At 40.0% G+C, this 22,181-nt stretch overlaps 1 protein-coding gene across 10 annotated transcripts in view; it reads left to right on the top strand.

The window, feature by feature from the left end:
• PROM1 (prominin 1) overlaps positions 1-22,181 on the top strand; it is a 93,141-nt gene that overhangs the window by 33,739 nt on the left and 37,221 nt on the right. For 7 of the 10 annotated variants that reach the window (XM_048848791.2, XM_048848795.2, XM_048848796.2 and 4 more), the window contains exons 3-8: positions 1,013-1,071; positions 5,621-5,647; positions 8,016-8,221; positions 13,797-13,917; positions 16,607-16,670; positions 21,774-21,863. In XM_048848791.2, the coding sequence (XP_048704748.2) occupies positions 1,013-1,071; positions 5,621-5,647; positions 8,016-8,221; positions 13,797-13,917; positions 16,607-16,670; positions 21,774-21,863 (567 nt within the window). The remainder of the gene's footprint in view (positions 1-1,012; positions 1,072-5,620; positions 5,648-8,015; positions 8,222-13,796; positions 13,918-16,606; positions 16,671-21,773; positions 21,864-22,181) is intronic. The other 3 variants (XM_048848793.2, XM_048848794.2, XM_048848798.2) reach the window with 1 other exon arrangement.

Here is a 22,181-nt window from a genome sequence, read left to right on the forward strand (position 1 = left end):
TATTTCCACCCCCCACCCAACTGTTCCTCAGACATTCTTGTCAACTGCTGGAAATGGCCCACCTTGATTATCACTACAAAAGTCCCGTTTTCCTTCCTTCCCCCCCCACCCCCTGCTCTCCTGCTGGTAATAGCTCACCTTAAGTGATCACTCTTCTTACAGTAAAAAGAAAAGGAGTACTAGTGGTACCTTAGAGACTAACAAATGTGTAGTCTCTAAGGTGCCACTAGTACTCCTTTTCTTTTTGCGAATACAGACTAATTCGGCTGCTACTCTGAAACCTCTCATTACAGTGTGTATGGTAACACCCATTGTTTCATGTTTTCTATGTATATAAATCTCCCCACTGTATTTTCCACTGAATGCATCCGATGAAGTGAGCTGTAGCTCACAAAAGCTTATACTCAAATAAATTTGTTAGTCTCTAAGGTGCCACTCCTTTTTCTTTTTGCAGGTACAGTGATTCCCTGCCCAAGCCACACCCTTACCTCCACCCCCCAAAAAAGCTGTATTGAATATCCACACCAGAATATTTGAGCACCAGTTATACAGTTCCGTGGGGGGTGTGTGTGTGTGTGTATAATTTAATTTAGAAGATTGTTATGATAAAAAAACTTAATTGCTTAGTAGGTGGTTTCCAATGAAGATATGCTTGACCTGGCACAAACAAGGTGCATTAAAATTGCCCAAATCAATATGCCTAAGTAGTAGGTAACCTAGTATCTGATTTGATTTCACTGGTCTCTATGGCACATAAGATCACCTCAACAAAAATAACCTTACTGCTTCTCGGTATGACCTTCTTAACCTCGTTATCTTTCAACATTCTCATAAAATTTACAGGTGTGTTTAAAAATGTAGTATTCTACTGTAGTTATAGAAACTTGGGTATATTTGTCTGTCATCTTTGATTTCTGTTCTCAGTTTCATCCCACCTAACCAGCAATATAATTTACTAATATTTTCTAACTTACGTTATCTAAAACTCTGGAATGTTCTTGCTTATTTTCAGATCTCATCAAAAAGCTAGCACAGCAGACGTTTGGAAATGTGCAGGATGATTATCAAAAGGTAATTTGTCTACACATAGTAATGGAAGTGTGTGTATTCATAATTTAGTTGAAACATTGAGACTCTCTTCCTTAAATAGAGAAGAATAATTGAAACTAACAATTGGATATATGATTGATTGACATCTGACTAACTATTTTCATGGTTTCAAATAAAATACCATGTAAAATTCTTTTTTGAAAAATACTAAGAAAATTTTTGCAAGTAAGTGTTCATGAAATGTGTGGAATCTTTTGTGCAAAACTAATATTTGAAGCCAAAATGTTTAGTAAAAATCTGCCCTTTTTTGTTTTCTAGTTATGAACCAGGAATTCCTGCTGGCCTTCAGATACCAGAATCATTTTAACCCTATAATAATGCTTATTTTTAGCATACACAATGATTGCATGTAAATATTTATTGTAAAATATATATTATTTGTCTTTTTTTCCTATATATGTTGGTTTTTTGATGTCATGGGAGGTCCAAAAACTGACTGAAAATATACTTTAAAATAGAATTACTCAGGCAACCTTAGCAGCAGTTTTCACTAGTATTCCAGGTATAAAAATGTGATTGTATCTGTCACACAGAAACTAAGCTCTGGCTTTGTGTTAAGCAAAAGTATTTGCTTTTGTCCAAAAATGTTTAAACATAGAAAACTGTAGTTGCTCAGTTCGTAGGCTGGTTCCAGTTACTACCTTCAGACAGCTGAGTTTCCACATTCCATTGATAAAATATTTTTTTTTAGATTAAAGTGATTACAAAAACATGTTTTCCCTACCTTCTCCCTATGGCATGGTTACCCTAGAATAGTGTACATTCTCGAGATATCCAGCAACAGCAGGGAATACAACCCAATTTGGATGTGGTACTAATTCATTTCCTTGAGCCATACTCAAGCACAATGGGCCATGTCTCAAGCACTGTGGTGGGTTGAATTCCTGCAGTAGGGACCTTAACTGGGCCCAGATTGGTGACATGATACTTTGTACCATCTGCTAGGTTATAGGGTACTGGAGCATGCTGTGAATGGTGTTGTGTGCTCTCAGGAAAACAAATCTGGTCCCTAGACTCATGCCCACTGGCCTGAGGCCTTTCTGGGAAGCCTTTCTGATACTGAGCCTCTTACTCCAATAGCCTGATATCCTTTGCCTAGTATCCAGATGTTTGGAACTTGTCCTAAGGCTGTACCAAGTTCCTCCCGATCTCACAAGTTCTTTTGGGGGGGTTGTTTGGTGATGATGCATTAGAGGCTGCAGGGCCAAACAAAACACCTTGCATACATAGAAGTAAGCCTAGAGGTTGAATTTCATGGACTGACTGACCCTTTGAACAAGGCGTTTAGATCGTCGGTGACATCCGTCAGTCATTCCCTGCTACTTCATAGAATTCACAGGAAACTTGAAACCACTGTCAGTTGTAATCCTGTGTAGTAAATCCTCCTAATAAATTCATTTTTAAACTATACTATTGTCTTCGTAGTTGTCTCAGCACCCTCTGTGGCTATCTCAGGTATGTTAGAATATAAATAACCGCTGTTCCAGTCAATTTTTGGTTTATCCTGGCAGAAGGTGATGTCCCCACAGATACCCAATTGATCATGCTGCCATGATTTTAGGGGTTGTTTGTTTTATTTTTTTGTGAGAAAGATTAACTTACTTTTTTATTTTCTAAATCAAATTTTGGTACCCATTTACAATGAAGAATAAAATTTGTTTTTATGAAAAATATATCCAGTGCCATTACCACCTTAGATACATTGTAGCTAAATGTGATGACATTTCCAATAAGAGTTGCATGGAGTTTCAGGAGGCACATATAATAAATATCCATATCTCATAGTTTGGGTAGATGGGCATCTTAATTGGAGCTGGAACAGAAACAGGTTTCCCATCCCACAAAACTTTTTCAGATTTTTGAAATTTTTCCTGTTCCACAGTGGGATGAAATGGAGACTGTTGCAGTTTTTTCATGAAAACCAGAGAGAGACCCTCCTCCGAATGGCCAATGTATCTTGGTGTTCAGGGCATTTGGGGATGTGGGAGAATGACAGGGCAGGGACTAGGACTATCAAAGCAATTAAAAATTAATCGTGTGATTAATTGCTCTATTAAACAATAGTAGAATACCATTTAAATATTGATGTTTTCTACATTTTCAAATATATTGATTTCAATTACAACAAAAGAGTACAAAGTGTACAGTGCTCACTTATTTTTTTATTACAAATATTTTTACTGTAAAAAAACAAAAAAAAATAGTATTTTTCAGTTCACCTAGTACAAGTACTGTAGTGCAATCTCTTTATGATGAAAGTTGAACTCAAAAATGTAGAATTGTGTACAAAAAAATAACTGCACTCAAAAACAAAACAATGCAAAACTTTTTAGAACCTACAAGTCCACTCGGTCCTACTTCGTGTTCAGCCAATCACTAAGGCAAATAAGTTTGTTTACATTTGCAGGAGATAGTGCTGCCTGCTTCTTGTTTACAATGTCACCTGAAAGTGAGAACAAGCATTCGCATGGTACTGTTGTAGCCGGCTTCGCAAGATATTTACATGCCAGATGTGCTAAAGATTCATATGTCCCTTCATGCTTCAACCACCATTCCAGAGGACATGAGTCCATACTGACAGGTTCTGCTTGATAACAGTCGAAAGCAGTACAGACCGCATGTTCATTTTCATCATCTGAATCAGATGCCACCAGCAGAAGGTTGATTTTGGTGCTTTGGGTTCTGTCGTTTCTGCATCAGAGTGTTGCTCTTTAAGACTTCTGAAAGCATGCTCCACACCTCATCCCTCTCCGGTTTTGGAAGGCACTTTAGATTCTTTAACCTTGGATCGAGTGCTGTAACTACCTTTAGAAATCTCTCATTGGTATCTTCTTTGTGTTTTGTCAAATCTGCAATGAAAGTGTTCTTAAAACGAACATGTGCTGGGTAAATTCTGCCCCCAGGAGTTCAGTCGCAAATTTAATTAATGTATTTTTTTTTAACAAGCATCATCAGCATGGAATCATGTCCTCTGGAATGGTGGCCGAAGCATGAAGGGGCATATGAATGTTTAGCATATCTGGCAGGTATACCTTGCAATGCCAGCTACAAAAGTGCTTGTCTTTAATGATTGGCTGAACAAGAAATAGGACTGAGTGGACTTGTAGGCTCTAAAGTTTTGCAATTTATTTTTGAGTGCAGTTACGTAACAAAATAAATCTACATTTGTAAGCTGCATTTTTGTGAGAGATTGCACAACAGTACTTGTATGAGGTGAACTGAAAAATACTATTTCTTGTTATCACTTTTACAGTGCAAATATTGTAATCAAAATAATATAAAGTGAGCACTGTACACTTTCTATTCTGCATTGTAATTGAAATATATTTGAAAATGCAGAAAAACATCCAAAAATATTTAATAAATTTCAGTTGGTATTCTATTGTTTAACAGTGCGATTAAAATGGCTATTACAATTAATCGACAGCCCTAGCAGGGACTTGAACTTGGGTCTCCCACATCTCCGGTGTGCGTCCTAAACACTCATCTGTTGCTTATTCTGGGGTATTTAAGGTTGCTTATTCTCAACCTGAGAAGCCTCCCATCAAATCTGGACAGCTCTATAAAGTTTCTGTTTTGATGAATTGGCATTTCTGATGCAAAAACGTTTAAGTATAGTGTCAGGAATTTTTCATGTCTTTGGGTGGTTTGGAAATGTTTTCTTCTCAGTGAGTTCTGCACTTTCAGTATAGCAACAAACAACTGCTGGGTTGCTCTTATTTTCTAACTTACCAGGAAAAGAGGAAACCCCTATTGGGTATGAATTGCCACACGAAGATGCAAAAAAACAACTAACTTTAAGAAATTCTTTGTTTTAATCTGTGCATAAGTTCTGAGAACAAGAGGGAAGAGAGTAGCTTCTTAAACTCCCGTGACTGAATTTCCCCCCCTGTTTTCTCAAAAGGCAAATGGGGTAGCAGAAACGCTTATGACCCTGTTGAATTAGATTTCTCCCTTCTGTCCCGTCCCCCCTTGTAGGTTTTAAGTTTCCGACAGACTTTTAAAGTGCAGATGAACTTTCTGTATAATGTGCCAAGGCACGAAAACTGCTATTGGAATTGCTTCTCCTAATGCCAAAACAATTTGTAACTTCAAAAAGCAAAAGTATAGTGGAACAGCTCTGACAGCTGGAATTCTTTGGGAAACCGCGCACTAATACAATATCTGACCCTCCTCTTCTCTGAAATGTCTTGGGGAAATATAACTGATGGTCCATACAAAAATAACTGGTCTGTTTTCATTTTAAGGTTGAGTGCTATTTATGGTGGATAAAGAAATCTTGAATCCTTTTAACTTACCAAGGCAATCAGAAATCCTCTACTACATAATATATTTGGCTTAATTATTTACTGCTTCTCTGCAATTTTTTTAGTTCAGTGGCTTTTATATTTTTATTTTGGGTATTTTTAATTGTTTCAGTTATGGTTAATTATTAATTACTCACATGATTTGGTTTTGTGCATGCTGCCTGTGCATTATACACATTCTCCATCTGCTTTGACTTCCACAGCCAGAAAATGTTGTCCTGACTCTTCAGGTAATAATGCCTTCCATTGTATCTGGTAGATGTGCTCTGTGTCTTGCGCTTTTTTTTTTTTTTCTTTTCTCAAAACTAGCAGGGACTATATTCACTACTCCTGTCAAAACATGCATTACTATTTTTCATGTCATTCTAAATGGAGATGTTTTTTCATTTAAGCCACTTTTGATTTGGTTACGTTCCAGATTGTTCAGGTAACTTACTAAAACATATTTCTATTCATTTTTAGTTACTTCGTAATCTTTTCTGATTTTCTTTTTAACAAACTTTGGCGAAGTATTTGACTTGTTAAATCCAACCAAAATTATCTTGTTCTTATTCATAGAGCAGTTCTAAACCATCACTAGTCTCCTAGAGTTTATTCTAGGATTGGCAATAAGGTCAGCGATTACAACTGTGTTAATGATGGTGGATTACTATTGACACTGCATGTGAAGCAATTTTTATTCCCCAAGGACTGGTGGGATTGGAAGCAGATTTAGTATGATTAGGAGTGAAGTATGATGATTGATGGCTAGTGAGAAATTATGACTTGTAACTTGTATTCAGTGACAATACAACATCTATTCCATCTTGTTCCTGCCAAGATACTACTGCTTTACAGACTATATACAAGAGATACAGGATGAGTCAAAGTAGTAAGTGTAATAATTATAGTACTCTTAAAGTTAATACAGACTTTTCCAAGTGACTTTAATAGCCTTTGAGGACAGAGCTTCTCAGCCCATGGGTCAGGACCCAATTTTGGGTTGCCAGAATGTTTCAAAGGTCGTGTGGCAGTTCCTGTGACTCCTGTCTCACAGGTCTGGCAGGGCTCGCCTCCCTGCTCCAGGCACTGCGAACTCTGGGGTCCCAGCACCACTCAAGTTTGGCCCAACCGTCATGATAACGGCAGTCCGGGTAGCCCAAATTTGAGTGAGTGGCACTGCAACTCCATGAGCCATGTCACAACTCCACTCTCACAAACTTGGTCCAGTCAGGGGGGCGGGGCCAAACCTGAGTGGAGCTGCAACCCTGGAGGTTGCAATGCCCAAAACGGAGAGCCAAGCCCAGCTAGCCCCACAGCACAGGAGCTGCTACTGTGAGGTGAGTGCTAGGCGGGACCCAAGACCCCAGGAGGCAGCACCCAACCAAACCACCCCAGGGCCTTCACCCCCAAACTATTTACTGGGTCGTCACAGGCCATAAACATTTACAACTGGATCCTGAGCCCAAAAAGGTTGAGAACCACTGTTTAGAGTATGTCTACACAACATAGAAAACCCTGTGGCTAGCCTCCCTGGGAGGATCCCAGAGCTGGGCTCCAGCCTGAGTCTGGTAATCTCCTCAACAATGGAACAGCCGCACAGCCTGAGTTGGCTGGCATGGGCCAGTTGCAGATTTTTCTTTGCTTTGTAGACATACCCTTATCAGGAGGTTTGCAAAGGCACCAAGGACAGTTAAGCGTCCACCTCACTGATTAAAAGGGAGTTGGGTTCCCAGCTGCCTTTTGTGCCTTCGAAAAATCTTTCCTTTAGTTGCTGTTAGTTTGTTGCCAACTGAGCATAGCAATGTAGATGATCAAGAGCCTCTGTCCTACAGAGTTTAAAATCCATCCCTTGATGTTTTTTTTTTCTTTCAGCTATTTTTACATTTTGTTTTGAAGTGGGTACAGTCCTTCATTTAATATTTCTCTTCAGTTTTCATAATCAGGCCTTCTACTCATAACTGAAATCTGTTTTTTTAAGAACAAAAACAAATCATTTCCCACCATAGTACAGTATGTTGGTATATTTAGGGTTGCTGGTAGTCTCAAATAGTTTTTTTGGAACAGCTATGAGAGACTGATCAAATTGTGGGCCTGCTAATCAAATGTGCCCATTTTTAATCCATTAAAATGCAAGTTGCATCAATATCACGAGCTTGTTTACTTGTTAAATATGCTGCTTAAACCGCTTCTTGATAGGTTAGTTGTCAACATTTACAATGTTTTTATCTGTTTGGGATAGAAATGTTGTTAGATTTGTATTGGTGACTTAGAAAACATTGAGTCCAATGACTACAGTAACTAGTAAAAAGAAAAGGAGTACTTGTGGCACCTTAGAGACTAACCAATTTATTTGCACATAAGCTTTCGTGAGCCACAGCTCACTTCATCGGATGCTGTAGCTCACGAAAGCTTATGCTCCAATAAATTGGTTAGTCTCTAAGGTGCCACAAGTACTCCTTTTCTTTTTGTGAATACAGACTAACACGGCTGCTACTCTGAAACCTACAGTAACTAGTGGATCTTGTAGCTTTAATTTCGTTTTTAAGCAGGGGCTGTATCTGAATTTCAACAACTATATAAGATCTGCTGTTACAGTTATTTTTGTCTGAATTGCAGGCAATCTACTATGAAATCGGCTTTATAGTGTCTGCTGCTTTGGGATTGCTATTTGTTCTGTTACTGCCTCTTGTGGGACTGTGCTTCTGTATGTGTCGTTGCTGTGACAACTGTGGTGGGGAAATGCACCAAAGACACAAGAAAAATGCTGACTGTCGGAGAGGCTGCTTTGCAACGTTTCTTTTTGTTGCTTCTTTAATTATCAGGCAAGTATAATAAAGAGCACAATGCTCATTTTGCACAGTACTGATCATGCAGTACTGTACAACAAGGAATATTTAGTCTAGTTTATCATCTGTAGAAGCTGAAATGATTTTTATTAGGCTGAAAATAATATGTTCACTTTTGCTCCGAAAAGATATTTTACAACGGCGTTACAGTAGCTCTAATATGGTTAATATCACATTAATGAGTGAACCTACCTTTTGAGGGGTTTAAGGTGTGAAACATCATTGTGTTGAATTTGGCATGTGAGACTTTTTCCAGGGAGATGACTCTTTGTTTTTGTTTTTCAAATAAACTATCCAAATGGCCACTTAAAGTTGGTGATTCATGAACAAAAGATTACCTGTCTTGTGCTCAGAGGCCATCCCATTGAGAGGAGTTGTTAGGATGCAACACGTTTTAACACATTTTGATAATAGTCCAGTGGTGGTCAGAAGTGATTGTGTGTGTTGTCCCTCAAATTTTCTTAAGTCAAAACCAGAATTTTCTCTACGTCAGCATGCTGGCATATGACTATTCCGGATTCATTCATACATCACTGCTGATAACGATTCTAAAATCAGAAATTGACTGGCCGTGTTCCCCATAAGTGAAAATATCTCTACCCTTCCACTGATACGCAACAATGGTAAGAGTATTAAAACCTTGTTTTAGTAAACTAATCAGAGTTGAGTGGCAAGATTCATGGAAAGTAAAAAAGTGCAAAGTTAAACAAAAAAATAAGTTATACAGATCATTTTTCTGACAGTATACCACACTTTCATCAACGAGATGCAAGTGGCTCTGGAGTCTTTTTGTGTCCATAAATATGCCTTTATTCAGCTTAATAAGTTTCAGACTAGTCTCTTCTTGTAGACCTGTATTTTCTCAGACAAATGAAATATTTTGTATTTGATTGAAAATGGGGGAGAAAATGTTCTAAAGCCAGGAGTACGTCTGGCTACATTTCTGTTGGAGTGGAGTGTTCAAACAAAACACCTTTCAAGATCCATGGATCCTATACATGCCAATCACAACATGTAGTATATTTCATCCAGTGCACTAAGTGCCCCACTAACAACTATGTGGGTGAACCCAGACCATCACTGTGGTCTCGAATGAACTGTCACAGGAAAATGATGAGACAGAAACACCCTGTCACCTTTGGGTGACCACTTTTCACAAAGCAATAACTCTGTCTGACCTATTAGTTCTCATTCTCAAAGGAAACATGCACAACACTTTCAAAAGACGAGCCTGGGAGGTTAAATTCATTACTCCGCAAGAAACTAAAACTCATTGACTGAAAGAGATACTGTATGGGATGGGATTTTATGGCTTATTACAACAACCTGTAACCCAGTAACCTCCTCTCTTTGTCCTATGACTGCAGAGGTGTAAACAGGCCACTCTACCATGATGGTCCCTTGCAGTTTGTGCTAACTAATTTATGCTAAGCAATCTGTTCCACCTTGGATTTTGTTGTCATGCTGGAAGTACCTTTTCCAGACCTGAAGAAGAGCTCTGTGTGGCTCTAAAGCTTCTCTCCCCAACAGAAGTTGGTCCAATAAAATATTTTACTTCACCCTCCTTGTGTGTCTGGCTCCATTTCTGGCAGCTGGGAGTTTGGATGCATGAATATTGTGGTTATAGAGCAGGAGCTATTGTTAATGAGCACAGGTATACCATTTGAATTTGAGCATATTTTATATTGGTTGAACTGAGATGGATACAACCTATGTATCACTCCAGAAGGGGTGTGCTCCTACTCAAGTGTTTAATGTTCTCTTTGGGACAAAGATTTTATTTATCCCAAAGTCATCAGCAAGCTGGGACAATCTCTCACATGCATGCACTGCAGAATAAATGTCACTTCCTTAATTGCTTTGCAATGTATCAGAAAGGTTAGCTGGGTGCGTGTGTGTGGGGTTTTTTGTTTTTTTGTTTTTTAAATGCTTATTGTAATAAAATTAATCCTGTTTACAGAAAATGTCTTTCCTTTTTTGGTGGGAAAACCACATGATGAGTTTTTGATCCTTCCATGTTGCGAGTCCTGTAAATAAATTTTGGATATTCAGAAATGTAGATCCTAAAGTATGTAGGTTATATCTGTTATGTGGACAAGTGCCTTATTCAAGTATCAAGGAAGGACTTCTGCCTTCATGTAATTGGTAATACAGATAGTTCAGCACGTGGGAGTCCCATGAATCCGAAGAATTGACAAATGGGTTCAAAAAGAAAACTCTGACCCAACATTTTATTTCTGTATGAATGGTGAGAACTTTTCCTTTAAATCTGTTTAATATTAATTTTCTGTGACTTGAACCTTTTGCAAGTAACATGCTAGGGAAAGTTTTTTTTGCTTTTTTCACCAACTGGATTGATGGTGTTTACATCCATTTATGAAATCTCACAAACTGAAACTGAAATATCTGACTTTCAGGGAGACTAGTTAAACAGATATACACCACTGCTGTCTGTTATGGGAAAGGCAAGTCTTGTGTCATCTCTTTTCCTTTTCTCTCTTCTTTTATTTGGTGATTTTTTCAAGGCTCATTAGGTAATAAGTAGAGTTTTTCCCTTTTGTGTTGTGTATCTGTTTAGAACAGGTGAATGTTTGAGTGCACAGTTTGTTTCAAGATTTGCGTCTCTCCCGCACCCTCTTCTCAGAAAGCTAAAGAGTAAAAGATCACATTCGAATTTACAGAGTACCTTTTTTTGTTGGGTTGCAATTGCTGACCTCTTTGCTTTGTAAAAAGAATCCTCTAAGGATATAAAAACAATCCCTTCCAAAGAACAAAGATGTCATTGTAAACTCAGTTATGTGAGTTACACGCTAATATTGTACTTTACATTTGAATGTCAGTCATGAGACATTTTTCTTTTTCAGTTGGTCAAAAGAAAGTAGCTAATCAGTTTTCTTTCACTGGGAAAATAATATTCAGAATCATTGTTTCTTTCACATCTACAAGGAGAACAATGTATATGTTTGCCAGAAATGCAGCTGGCTTATTTTGAATGGTCACCTTTTAAAGATGCTTAATATATATATATATATATATATATCAGATCAGTTCGTTTTGTCTTTTAAATTGTTTGGTGGAGACGCACGTCTCTGCTCGAGTGTTGATTGATGTGACTAGCAAGGATTTTCAGGGAGTGGTGGGCTCCAAATGGAATTGACCCATGACCTTTGCTAACCCATGCGGCCATATCTTCATTACGATTGTCGCCAGCGTTAGCTAGGTCAAAGCAAGTATGGTTATGCCTGCTCACGCTACAATTACACCTTCATTTTCAATGTAAACAGCCCTCAGTTACCATCAACGGCTCTTTGAGAAGGCTGGACACTAGCGTCTTTTAAGGAAGCAATTGTTAAACCTTTGATTAAGAAATTATCTCTTGATGTTGAACTCTCTAGTTGTCGTCCTGTCCCAAATCCTCCTTTCTCCAAGGTGAAGGTTAGTGCTGCAATTCTAATAGACCAGCTCTAGCAGCATCTAGAGTATTTATTTACCTCTCGTGGTACAGTAATAAACAACATCTCCAAAATGACCTCTTCTCTCTGCCCATGCGGCTAAGATTCTTGTCCGTTACTGCTTTCAAAGCCCTTCCCACTATATCCCTGCTCTGTTACCTTGATTGCAAGGTTCGCTCCTCTCTTCACTCTGCCAACAACGCCTGCCCTGATTATCTGATTCTTCATGTCTCTGACAAGCAACTTTCATACTTTGTCCCTTGCCACCCCTTATATATGGGAAAAACCTCTTAGTTAAAATATAAAAAACTGCTGTCCAATACTGTGTCTCCTCAAAACTGAACTCAAATGTAACAAATACACAAAATTGCAACATGATAATGGCTAATTGGGTGGCAAGTTGTGCTCCTGATTTGCTAAGAATTGTGCATGTCTTATTGTTTGTTACCCTTCCACCCCACCAGATATGCTGGTCTCCTCCACTTGTTAAATCATGTCTTCCCTAGATTGTGAATTCTGGAATCAGAACAGTTATTTACCATGCAGCTAACACAATAGGGTACTCAACATGGCTGGCTTGTAGGCACTACGGTAAAATAAACCATTAATAGTATGAAGTGCTCAGGTCTCTTTGACCCCAGTTGTAGATTTTGATGTAGTACAGAGCCATTTGTGTTAGTGATCTCCTAGCATGATGATCCCATTAGATGGTGCTCTTTGCATCTGTCAGCTCCCTTTGATATTGCTAGCCTCAAACTGGTTTACTGCAATGCAAACTGCATGAAGTTACACCTTAACACCATCCAGAAATTGCAGGTAGTGAAGGCAACTACCTGCCTTCCTAAGCAACATTCCCAAAAGAGGGGCATGTTACACCCATGGTCTGATCTACCACCAGGTGATGTCCGTCTGAAATTTAAGGTTTTAATTTTTAACCTGCAAAGTGGATTTCTTCTCTGCCTACCATAGAGACCGTCCGTCTCTCTCGATTCCACTGTTGCATTCCCACCTGAGCTTCAGAGTGCAGCTCTTAGCCTACGAGAGCAGAGATCTATATGTAAAAGGAGCGGAACAGGGTTTCAGTAACTACAGGGATTTTTTAAGAAGTGTCTCACTTTGGCAACTGATAAACATAGTTCCATGTGGAAAGAAAGTGAACAAAGAATGAAATATTTTATAGTCTAAGATAACTCTCTCAAGCTTGTCATGGGCTTTTAGTTACCATATTTTGCTGTATATACAGATAGAATTTTGTAACCATAATGGCCAAACTGGGAAAATAATCACCAAATGCACTGGTTGAAACTCCCATCTGCCTACCATCTTTCAAGTTGTTAATTTGTTTTATATATTTCTCCCTATGGCCCAAGTTCTGCGAACTCTGTGGGCATCCTTTTAATTTTAAGCATATGAGTAACTCCATTGAAGTTAATTAAACTATGTGCTTTTAAGTACATGTAAAGTATTTGGAAGATTGGGACCATAGTGAAAAAATTAGCAGTGGAAGTAATTCTAATTTAAAATGTGTTTCATGTATGATTCCTTTTAATAATAAGTTATTTTACCAACTGTTTTCTTCTAGGTGTGTCAAACTAATGATTACTAGTGAAAAGGAATGTTAGCCTTCATAAATCATAGTTTTAAAAAATAACCAAGTATGCATAGTATTCGTATCTTGTATAAATTTTGTAAATTTTTGACAACTGCAGTGCTGCAAATATGTCTTGCTATTGTGTGTTCCTTTTGAAGGCTTTTGAGTTAACGTGATTTCTTTGATGAAGTGAGCTGTAGCTCACGAAAGCTCATGCTCAAATAAATTGGTTAGTCTCTAAGGTGCCACAAGTACTCCTTTTCTTTTTGCGTGATTTATTTATTAAACATGTAGAAAATTAGTGATGTGATATGTCAAATCTTATAGCTAATTCCCTAGTGCCACCTAGTGGTTCAAATAAAATTTATATTAAAAGGAGATACTAATTTGTCTGCAGGGACTCCATTATCCAGATAAATGTTGATTGCTTTGCTATGTTTTTTGTTCTTAATTGGCAGAATGGGTATTTGCAGTAGTAAAGTAATAGCTCTTATCTTTCTATTTATAGTATCGGTGTCCTTTGTGCTTATGCTGCCAACCAACACTTAACAAGTCAAGTCCGGGGAGCAAAGAACCTGGTGCACAGTAATTTTAAAGACCTGAGAATTTTCCTCAATGACACTCCAGGGGTAAAGAGATGTTTTCTTTATATATGTGATTGTATATGTAAGATGCATATTCTAGAAAATAGTGTTTCTTTCTATTTGGTATTAGTGATGCATGCAACAAACTATTTCCTTTATGGGTGCCCATCCATTGCTCTGGTTGCCAATCATATAATATATAATGCACAATACAATAAAAGATAAAGGACCTCTCATATGTTAATAAATATCCACCAGTTATTCTTGTGGACCAGCATTCTTCGAACAAATAAGAGGCTCTGCAGTAATGTGATATTCCTTTGCCTCATTTCTGTTGCTGCACTGTGCGTTGCCAAAGAGGTAATTTTTTAAGGGAAATAACCTCCTGTTTTTGGCAATTCTTATAAAAGTATGCATGGGCAACAGTGCCTTACATTCCTTTTCTTTATGCCAATATCCTCTGGAGTGAATGATAGCCTTTTCTGTTTTTTTGTTGAACACCTTTTACGCTTTCTTTAAATGCATATATTGAGGCATCCCAAATATGAAATACAGTGTCCTTAAGACTTCACACTTTCTTTTATGTTGCAAAGAGTCCTCCAAATACCTCTCTATATGACGTTCTCCAATGAAAGATGAATTCCTATTAGAGAAGTTTATATGATAGCTTTTCCCTTCTGTGTTAGATGTTTAATTTGTTAAAAATTGAAAAAACATACTGTTTAAAAATCATGTGGAAAGCAAACAAATATCCCACTTCTTATTGGTAGCTAAAGTTTTGACAGAGCCAGTTCAGACAATACTGTCTCACCTGTGGGCACAGTGACCACCCTCCGCATTGGTCATAATAATCCTACTCTCTCATAGAGTATGAACTGCTTTTCTTTTGACTGAGGGCTTTGCAGTGATAACGTGAGAGTCTGGGAATTCAAGATGTCTCCTCCAACATTGCAGCCTGGGCTGGAGTACACTGTTGTTTGAAGGGAAATCTCTATCCACCAATTCCTTAATTCTCTCCACATCCGGGCATATTATTCTCTTTTGCCTCCAGCACATATGTATGTAAATGCAATGTCGTGGCAGAGCCCTTTGCGGTAGATGTGGTGAAAGAAAGATGAGGTCACATAGTAAACCTTTGGTTTGCAGTATGGAGTGCTTTTCATAAGTCTACAATCATTTTTGACATTGGTGGTTGTGACCCAGTTATACCAAGAATTCTTCCAACCCCCTCACTCCTTTGCATCAGCCACAGTTGAGTGCTTACTGTAGGAAATGTCAGAATATAAAATCTATTGTGTTTCCTTCAGCTATCGTGATGTATATATGAAATATCTAAAAAGCTAATGACTCCTAAAAGTCTGTTGTACTAAGTTAAAATAAGTATTAGAATGCTCATGGAAACTGCAGAAACTTATCAAAGCCTCAGTTTTATGTATTGTTTTCCAGTTTTTACCTAGGATTATTAGTTCTTTCTCTGTAGAATTAACTCTAGTGACTATAGATAACATTTATTCTATTATATGTGACTTTTCTTAATATGTTGCTTTGTTGTGCAAGGCATCTTTACATCATGTGCTCATGTGCCTCTAATTAAATCTTAGAAATTCTTGAGACTAATAGGAAGGCTCTTTCGTTTTGTTGACTGTGGTATAGAATCCATTTGATTGTAGACTGCAGACAGTACTTCAGAAGTCTAACTTAACACAGCCAATCTGCATTAAGTGCATAATGTATAGAGGATTTGATAAAGATGCCAGGTGCTCAGAGCTGTTGTCATAGAAGATTTGCAGACTATATAAATTTTGCACTGTCAACACCACACTTCAGTGCAGTTGACAGTCTGTCTGTTAAGGACATCAACTTATATCCCCTTTCCCTAGGGTATCTATACTTGTTTTCCTAGTCATTCTAAATCCCACTTTGTTTTGTGATGTTGTTTGGGAATTCATAGCAGTTCTGCTAAGAACTGTTTAATTTAGTTTCTTCTACAGACTCTAGAGCCTAGAAAACTATGGTATATTGATAAGAGAGGCAAAAACATAATCTCAGGCAGGCACAAAATGTTTCATATGCTGCATTTGTTGATTTTGGACATTTAATCACTGCTGCTTTTGTGACATGGGATTTACTACACTGAATACTTGAAGATGCAAGCCAAATAGAAATACAAACCAAACAAAAACTGATTAACAAAAGACCTCATCATCATAATAATGCTGCTGTCTGGGACAGTGCAGAGCCCAAACTATCACTGGACAGAACCATAGTATTGGTAAAGGGCAGTCTGCAATTGGAAAAGGACAGCCACCTCCCTTCCCACGGCCAGCAATGGAAGCGCCTGCAAGCTGCTTAGCATGTTAAGGGCAAAGGAATAAAAAATGGTGAAGCAGTTCAGACACTTTCTGTATATATCTCAGTGAAGGAGGGACTAAACATTGTTAGATGACCAGAGGGATAGAACTAGCATGAAACAGAGACACAAGACCCTAGTCATACTAAATCACTTGAAGGAATCCTCATGAAGCAGCAATTGCTGCTATTAATTATCACTGGGGTTTAAATCTGCTCCCTAGGAGACTTCTCAATTAAGCATCTCATGGTTAAAGAGAATTGCATTGTACGTTGTTGAAAGTATTAATGATAGAGTTCAAGAGTTTTGGGGGTTTGCAGCTAAATATGCATGTGTTGGGTAGTTACTGTTTCTTTACTAAAAATATTTTTTTTAAACTTTTAGCAAATTGACTACTTGGTGAGCCAATACAACACTACCAAGAACAAAGCACTCTCCGACCTTAATAGTAAGCAATAAAACTTTTTTTATTAGCTATGTCTATGTTATGTTATATGTGTATTCACGGTAAGTTCACTGAAGCGCTTGTGAATGACTTATAACGCAATACGAAAGTCCAGTTGTTATAATCAGAATCCCAAGCAGATCAATAAAACAAAAATATAATTCTTCATGAAAAATGTCACATGGCACGATATAAATTTTTCTAAAAAATAAACTCCATTCTTCTTTAAATGACTTTCACTTTAAGTCAAAGACTAATAATTTTTGCCTTTTTGAGTCCAGTAATCACTAGTACTTGGTGGTTTGAGGAAGCATTTCTTAATTTTTAAAGCACAGGACTGGGTGACAAGTGACATGGCTCCTGGCTGCAGTTCAGGTTGTGTTTGTGCTTAGTCGAATCAGGTACTGTGTTTCAGTGTTCTTGGCATTCTAATAATACCCACCACATAGACATGTTGAGATGTACATTTATTGATGATGGTAAAACTTTTTCAGATATTTGGCTGGAGCAAGAGAGAATTATTGAGAGCAATCATTTTATAACTAGCACTTGAAAAGCACAGATCATGAAACTTAAAGCAGTTGCTGCGTTTTCCTCTGCAGCACAGTTATAGCACTTGGGGACATTTCTGAAGCTTTTAATGAATGAATAAATAAATGCATTTTAAGAAAAAGCCATAATATGGAATTTTTTTCCCCCAAGGCTTTTACTTCAGTGTCTAAAGTTAAAAGGAGCCCAGCTACATATGGATCTTTTCTAGACTAGACTATAAGGTGTGGTGTTAGCACCCTTTAGCAAGCAAGTTTTAAAAATCTGTTTACATAAGACCGTATATACTTTACTTTAACATGCTATAGCACATGTTAAAAACAGCATGTCTTGTCTATGCTAGGCTTTTAAAACATGTTATCACATTATTTAATATCATACCTTTAAAATCCTAGTTTAGACAGAGCCACAGAATTCACAACTGATCTCAGAGAAAGGGTGGCCATGCACAAGACGAATGGGCATTTGGAGGATAATTTAAAATAGTCATCTGCATGTTCAGCATTCATTTATGACTTTCCATGCTCTTGAAGTTAGAGACTAAACTGAGTATGTATCTACCTCCATAGAATCATGTCAGGGTTGGAAGGGACCTCAGGAGGTCATCTAGTCCAACCCCCTGCTCAAAGCAGGACCAGGACCAGCCCCCAACTAAATCATCCCAGCCAGGGCTTTGTCAAGCCTGACCTTAAAAACTTCCACCACCTCCGTAGGTAACGCATTCCAGTGTTTCACCACCCTCCTAGCGAAAAAGTTTTTTCCTAATATCCAACCTAAACCTCCCCCACTGCAACTTGAGACCATTACTCCTTGTTCTGTCATCTGCTACCACTGAGAACAGTCTAGATCCATCCTCTTTGGAACCCCCTTTCAGGTAGTTGAAAGCAGCTATCAAATCCCCCCTCATTCTTCTCTTCCGCAGACTAAACAATCCCAGTTCCCTCAACCTCTCCTCATAAGTCATGTGTTCCTGTCCCCTAATCATTTTTGTTGCCCTCTGCTGGACTCTTTCCAATTTTTCCACATCCTTCTTGCAGTGTGGGGCCCAAAACTGGACACAGTACTCCAGATGAGGCCTCACCAATGTTGAATAGAAGGGAATGATCACGTCCCTCGATCTGCTGGCAATGCCCCTACTTATACATCCCAAAAGGCCATTGGCCTTCTTGGCAACAAGGGCACACTGTTGACTCATATCCAGCTTCTCGTCCACTGTAACCCCTAGGTCCTTTTCTGCAGAACTGCTGCCTAGCCGTTTGGTCCCTAGTCTGTAGCGGTGCATGGGATTCTTCCATCCTAAGTGCCGGACTCTGCACTTGTCTTTGTTGAACCTCGTCAGATTTCTTTTGGCCCAATCCTCTAATTTGTCTAGGTCCCTCTGTATCCTATCCCTACCCTCCAGCGTATCTACCTCTCCTCCCAGTTTAGTGTCATCTGCAAACTTGCTGAGGGTGCAATCAACACCATCCTCCCGATCATTTATGAAGATATTGAACAAAACCGGCCTGAGAACCGACCTTGGGGCACTCCACTTGATACTGGCTGCCAACTAGACATGGAGCCATTGATCACGACCCGATGAGCCCAACAATCTAGCCAGCTTTCTATCCACCCTATCGTCCATTCATCCAGCCCATACTTCTTTAACTTACTTTCAAGAATACTGTGGGAGACCGTGTCAAAAGCTTTGCTAAAGTCAAGGAACACCACATCCACCGCTTTCCCCTCATCCACAGAGCCAGTTATCTCGTCATAGAAGGCAATTAGATTAGTCAGGCATGACTTGCCCTTGGTGAATCCATGCTGACTGTTCCTGATCACTTTCCTCTCCTCTAAGTGCTTCACAATTGATTCCTTGAGGACCTGCTCCATGATTTTTCCAGGGACTGAGGTGAGGCTGACTGGCCTGTAGTTCCCAAGATCCTCCTCCTTCTCTTTTTTAAAGATGGGCACTACATTAGCCTTTTTCTAGTCGTCTGGGACCTCCCCCGATCGCCATGAGTTTTCAAAGATAATGGCCAATGGCTCTGCAATCACATCTGCCAACTCCTTTAGCACTCTCGGATGCAGCGCATCCAGCCCCGTGGACTTGTGGTCATCCAGCTTTTCTAAGTAATTGCGAACCACTTCTTTCTCCACAGAGGGCTGGTCACCTCCTCCCCATGTTGTGCTGCCCAGTGCAGCAGCCTGGGAGCTGACCTTGTTTGTGAAGACAGAAGCAAAAAAAGCATTGAGTACATTAGCTTTTTCCACATCTTCTGTCACTAGGTTGCCTCCCTCATTCAGTAAGGGGCCCACGCTTTCCTTGACTTCTTCTTTCTCCTGCCAGGACCCCATTAAAAATCTTGCCTGCCCCGGCCTGCTCTTCTCCGCCTCCCCGCCCCATGGGGGCAGGGTGAAGAAGCTTGGTCCTGCTGGCTGCTGCTGCAGGGCAGGCGAGCTCCTCTCCTCCGCCTCTTCCCCCAGCATGCTGGTTTCCTGCTCCTCCTCCTCCTCTCCCTCTCTGCCACTGATCAGCTTATGGCCCTTGTGAGGGAGGGGAAGAAGTGGAGCCGCAGCGCGCTTGCTGCTCCAGGGAGGAGGTGGAGGAGAGGTGGGGATGGGGCCTTGGGCAAGGGGGTGGAAACAGGGCATATCCCCTCCAGCCCCCTGCCTTGAGCTGCTCTGGGCAGGGGGCTGGGAGCACCCCTACGACCCTAGCCCACACCCCCAGCCCTCTGTCCTCACCCCTACACACCCCCACACACGCGCCCCTTGCTCTGACTCCAGCCTCCCCCCACATACGCAGCCCCCCCCACACCCCCTGCCCAGACTCCTGCACCCTCCTCACATGCCCATAGCCCCCCACCCTGACTCTTGCACCCCCCACATTCCCACCCCAACCTTGAGCACCAAACAGGAGCTCCTGCACCCCCTCCCCCACATTCCCACCTGCACCCGTCGCACCAAATGGGAGCTGCCCAGGTAAGCACTCCACACCCAAAGCTCCTGCCCCAACCCTAAGCCCCCTCCCTTATTCTAGCTCCTGGCCAGACCCTGCACCCTAACCCCCAACCTGTTCCTTCACCCCCAGCCCTGTGCACAGTGCACTCCCACCCTCAGCTCAGTGCAGAGAGAGAGGAAGAGAATGGGCTAGAACCACGGAGAAGGTAGGTTCCCCCTCTATGTGGGCAGGACCGGGATCCAAGACCAGCAGCGTGCTGAGAGGAGCCGGCAGCTGGGACTCTGGCTGGCAGGAGCCAGCGGATAGAATCCCAGACCGGCAGCGGGCTGAGCCACTCAGCCTTCTGCCAGTCTGGAGTCCCGGCCGCAGGCCCCGCTTAGCCTGCTGCCGGCCTAGGTGAATGGAACCCCAGGCTGGCAGCAGGCCGAGCGGGCCGGCAGCGTAAGATCAGCATTTTAATTTAATTTTTAAATGAAGCTTCTTAAACATTTTGAAAACCTTGTTTACTTTACATACAACAATAGTTTAGTTATATAATATATAGACTTAAAGAGAGAAACCTTCTAAAAAACATTAAAATGTATTACTGGCACACGAAACCTTAAATTAAAGTGAATAAATGAAGATCAGCACACCACTTCTGAAAGGTTGCCGACCCCTGCTCTAGAGCAATAGTGAAAAGCCAGAACAAAGTGTATGGGAGCTGCTGACAAAGCATTTTAAATTAAGTTAAGCTGTGGAATGAAGTTATGGAGGAATTTAGACAAATCCAGAGTTTGACCGCTTTTAGGAAACACTGAAAAACCTTCCTGTTTAATAAAGCCTTTCCACCATAACCAGAATTAACAATGTTGACCACCTTAGATGCTCCCATGCCATAGCCCCCTGACACCACCTCCCAAACCTGCTCCCCAAAAACCTACCCTAATAGCTTTCTGTGACTTGAAAATGGAGAGAAGCTAGAGACTCCGTGAAGTTCACTAGGGACTTCACTGTTGCCAAGTGTTCTATGTGGAAGATAGTCAGATACTACAGTGATGGGCAGAAGTCCAAAAATCTAAGATTGATGGAAGATTTGAAGAATCTTTGGGACTGTTTTTTAAGAACACAGCTGGGGCTTTTGGGGAAAAGGAAGGAGAAAGGGATCCAAAGAATCAATTTCCCTATTTCTTGTGCACTATGAAAAATAATTCATAGTAAAGGATTGTTGCCCAAAATTCACTGCAAAATGATGGACTTTTAAAAAGTGTGTTCTGAAAAATAAAAAACTAAAGCTAAGGAGCAGTGCTTCGATAACAAAAAGCAATACCGGAGTACGCATTTCTGGTGTCTTGTTGCATTGCTATTGTCTTCACTTTCCCAAGTCAGGCACGAATAAAGAGACCTCACTCCCTTTTGATTTATTGTTTAATCCCATAAGTCTTAGAGGTAAGTGCTGCCAAAGAAGGTGTGAGCAGTGAAGTTGTCTTCTTACACTGAACTTTGATTTTAGTCCTGAGTGCAACTTTTTTAGAAGTTAATAAAAATTGGTGCAAGATACTTGTTCTGATAAGTAGTGATACAGGATTGTATTGAACTGGCTTGCAGTGTGTTTTTATTTTCTCTTTCTACAGATGTTGGGCCATTGCTTGGCAGCAGAGTTCAAGAGCGGTTTGCGAAAGAAGTGCGCCCTGCACTTGATGCAGCTCTAATGATGGCAGGAGGTAAATGCACATCTCTGCTTTTATTTATTAACGTTCCATTGCCTTGTTAAGAGAGACACCCTCTCCCTATTCCACAAGTTTACGTAATTTTGTAATCAGTCTATAGGTGGAGTATTTTTCTGGGCAGTGACACTTATCAAATGAATTGAGAGTTTTGTGCATGCCTTGGAACAAGAGGGAAAAGCATGGTCCCATTACTGAGGAAAGAGCATTATTCCAGTGGCAGGAGCTTATTTTTCTTTTCCTCAGAATATGCATCCTTGTATCTTTCTGCTTAAAAAGGTATTTGACCTCTGTGAACTTTCAGACGGACGGATA

Source organism: Caretta caretta, chromosome 4 (assembly GCF_965140235.1).
Source record: "Caretta caretta isolate rCarCar2 chromosome 4, rCarCar1.hap1, whole genome shotgun sequence".
Lineage (NCBI taxonomy): Eukaryota > Metazoa > Chordata > Testudines > Cheloniidae > Caretta > Caretta caretta.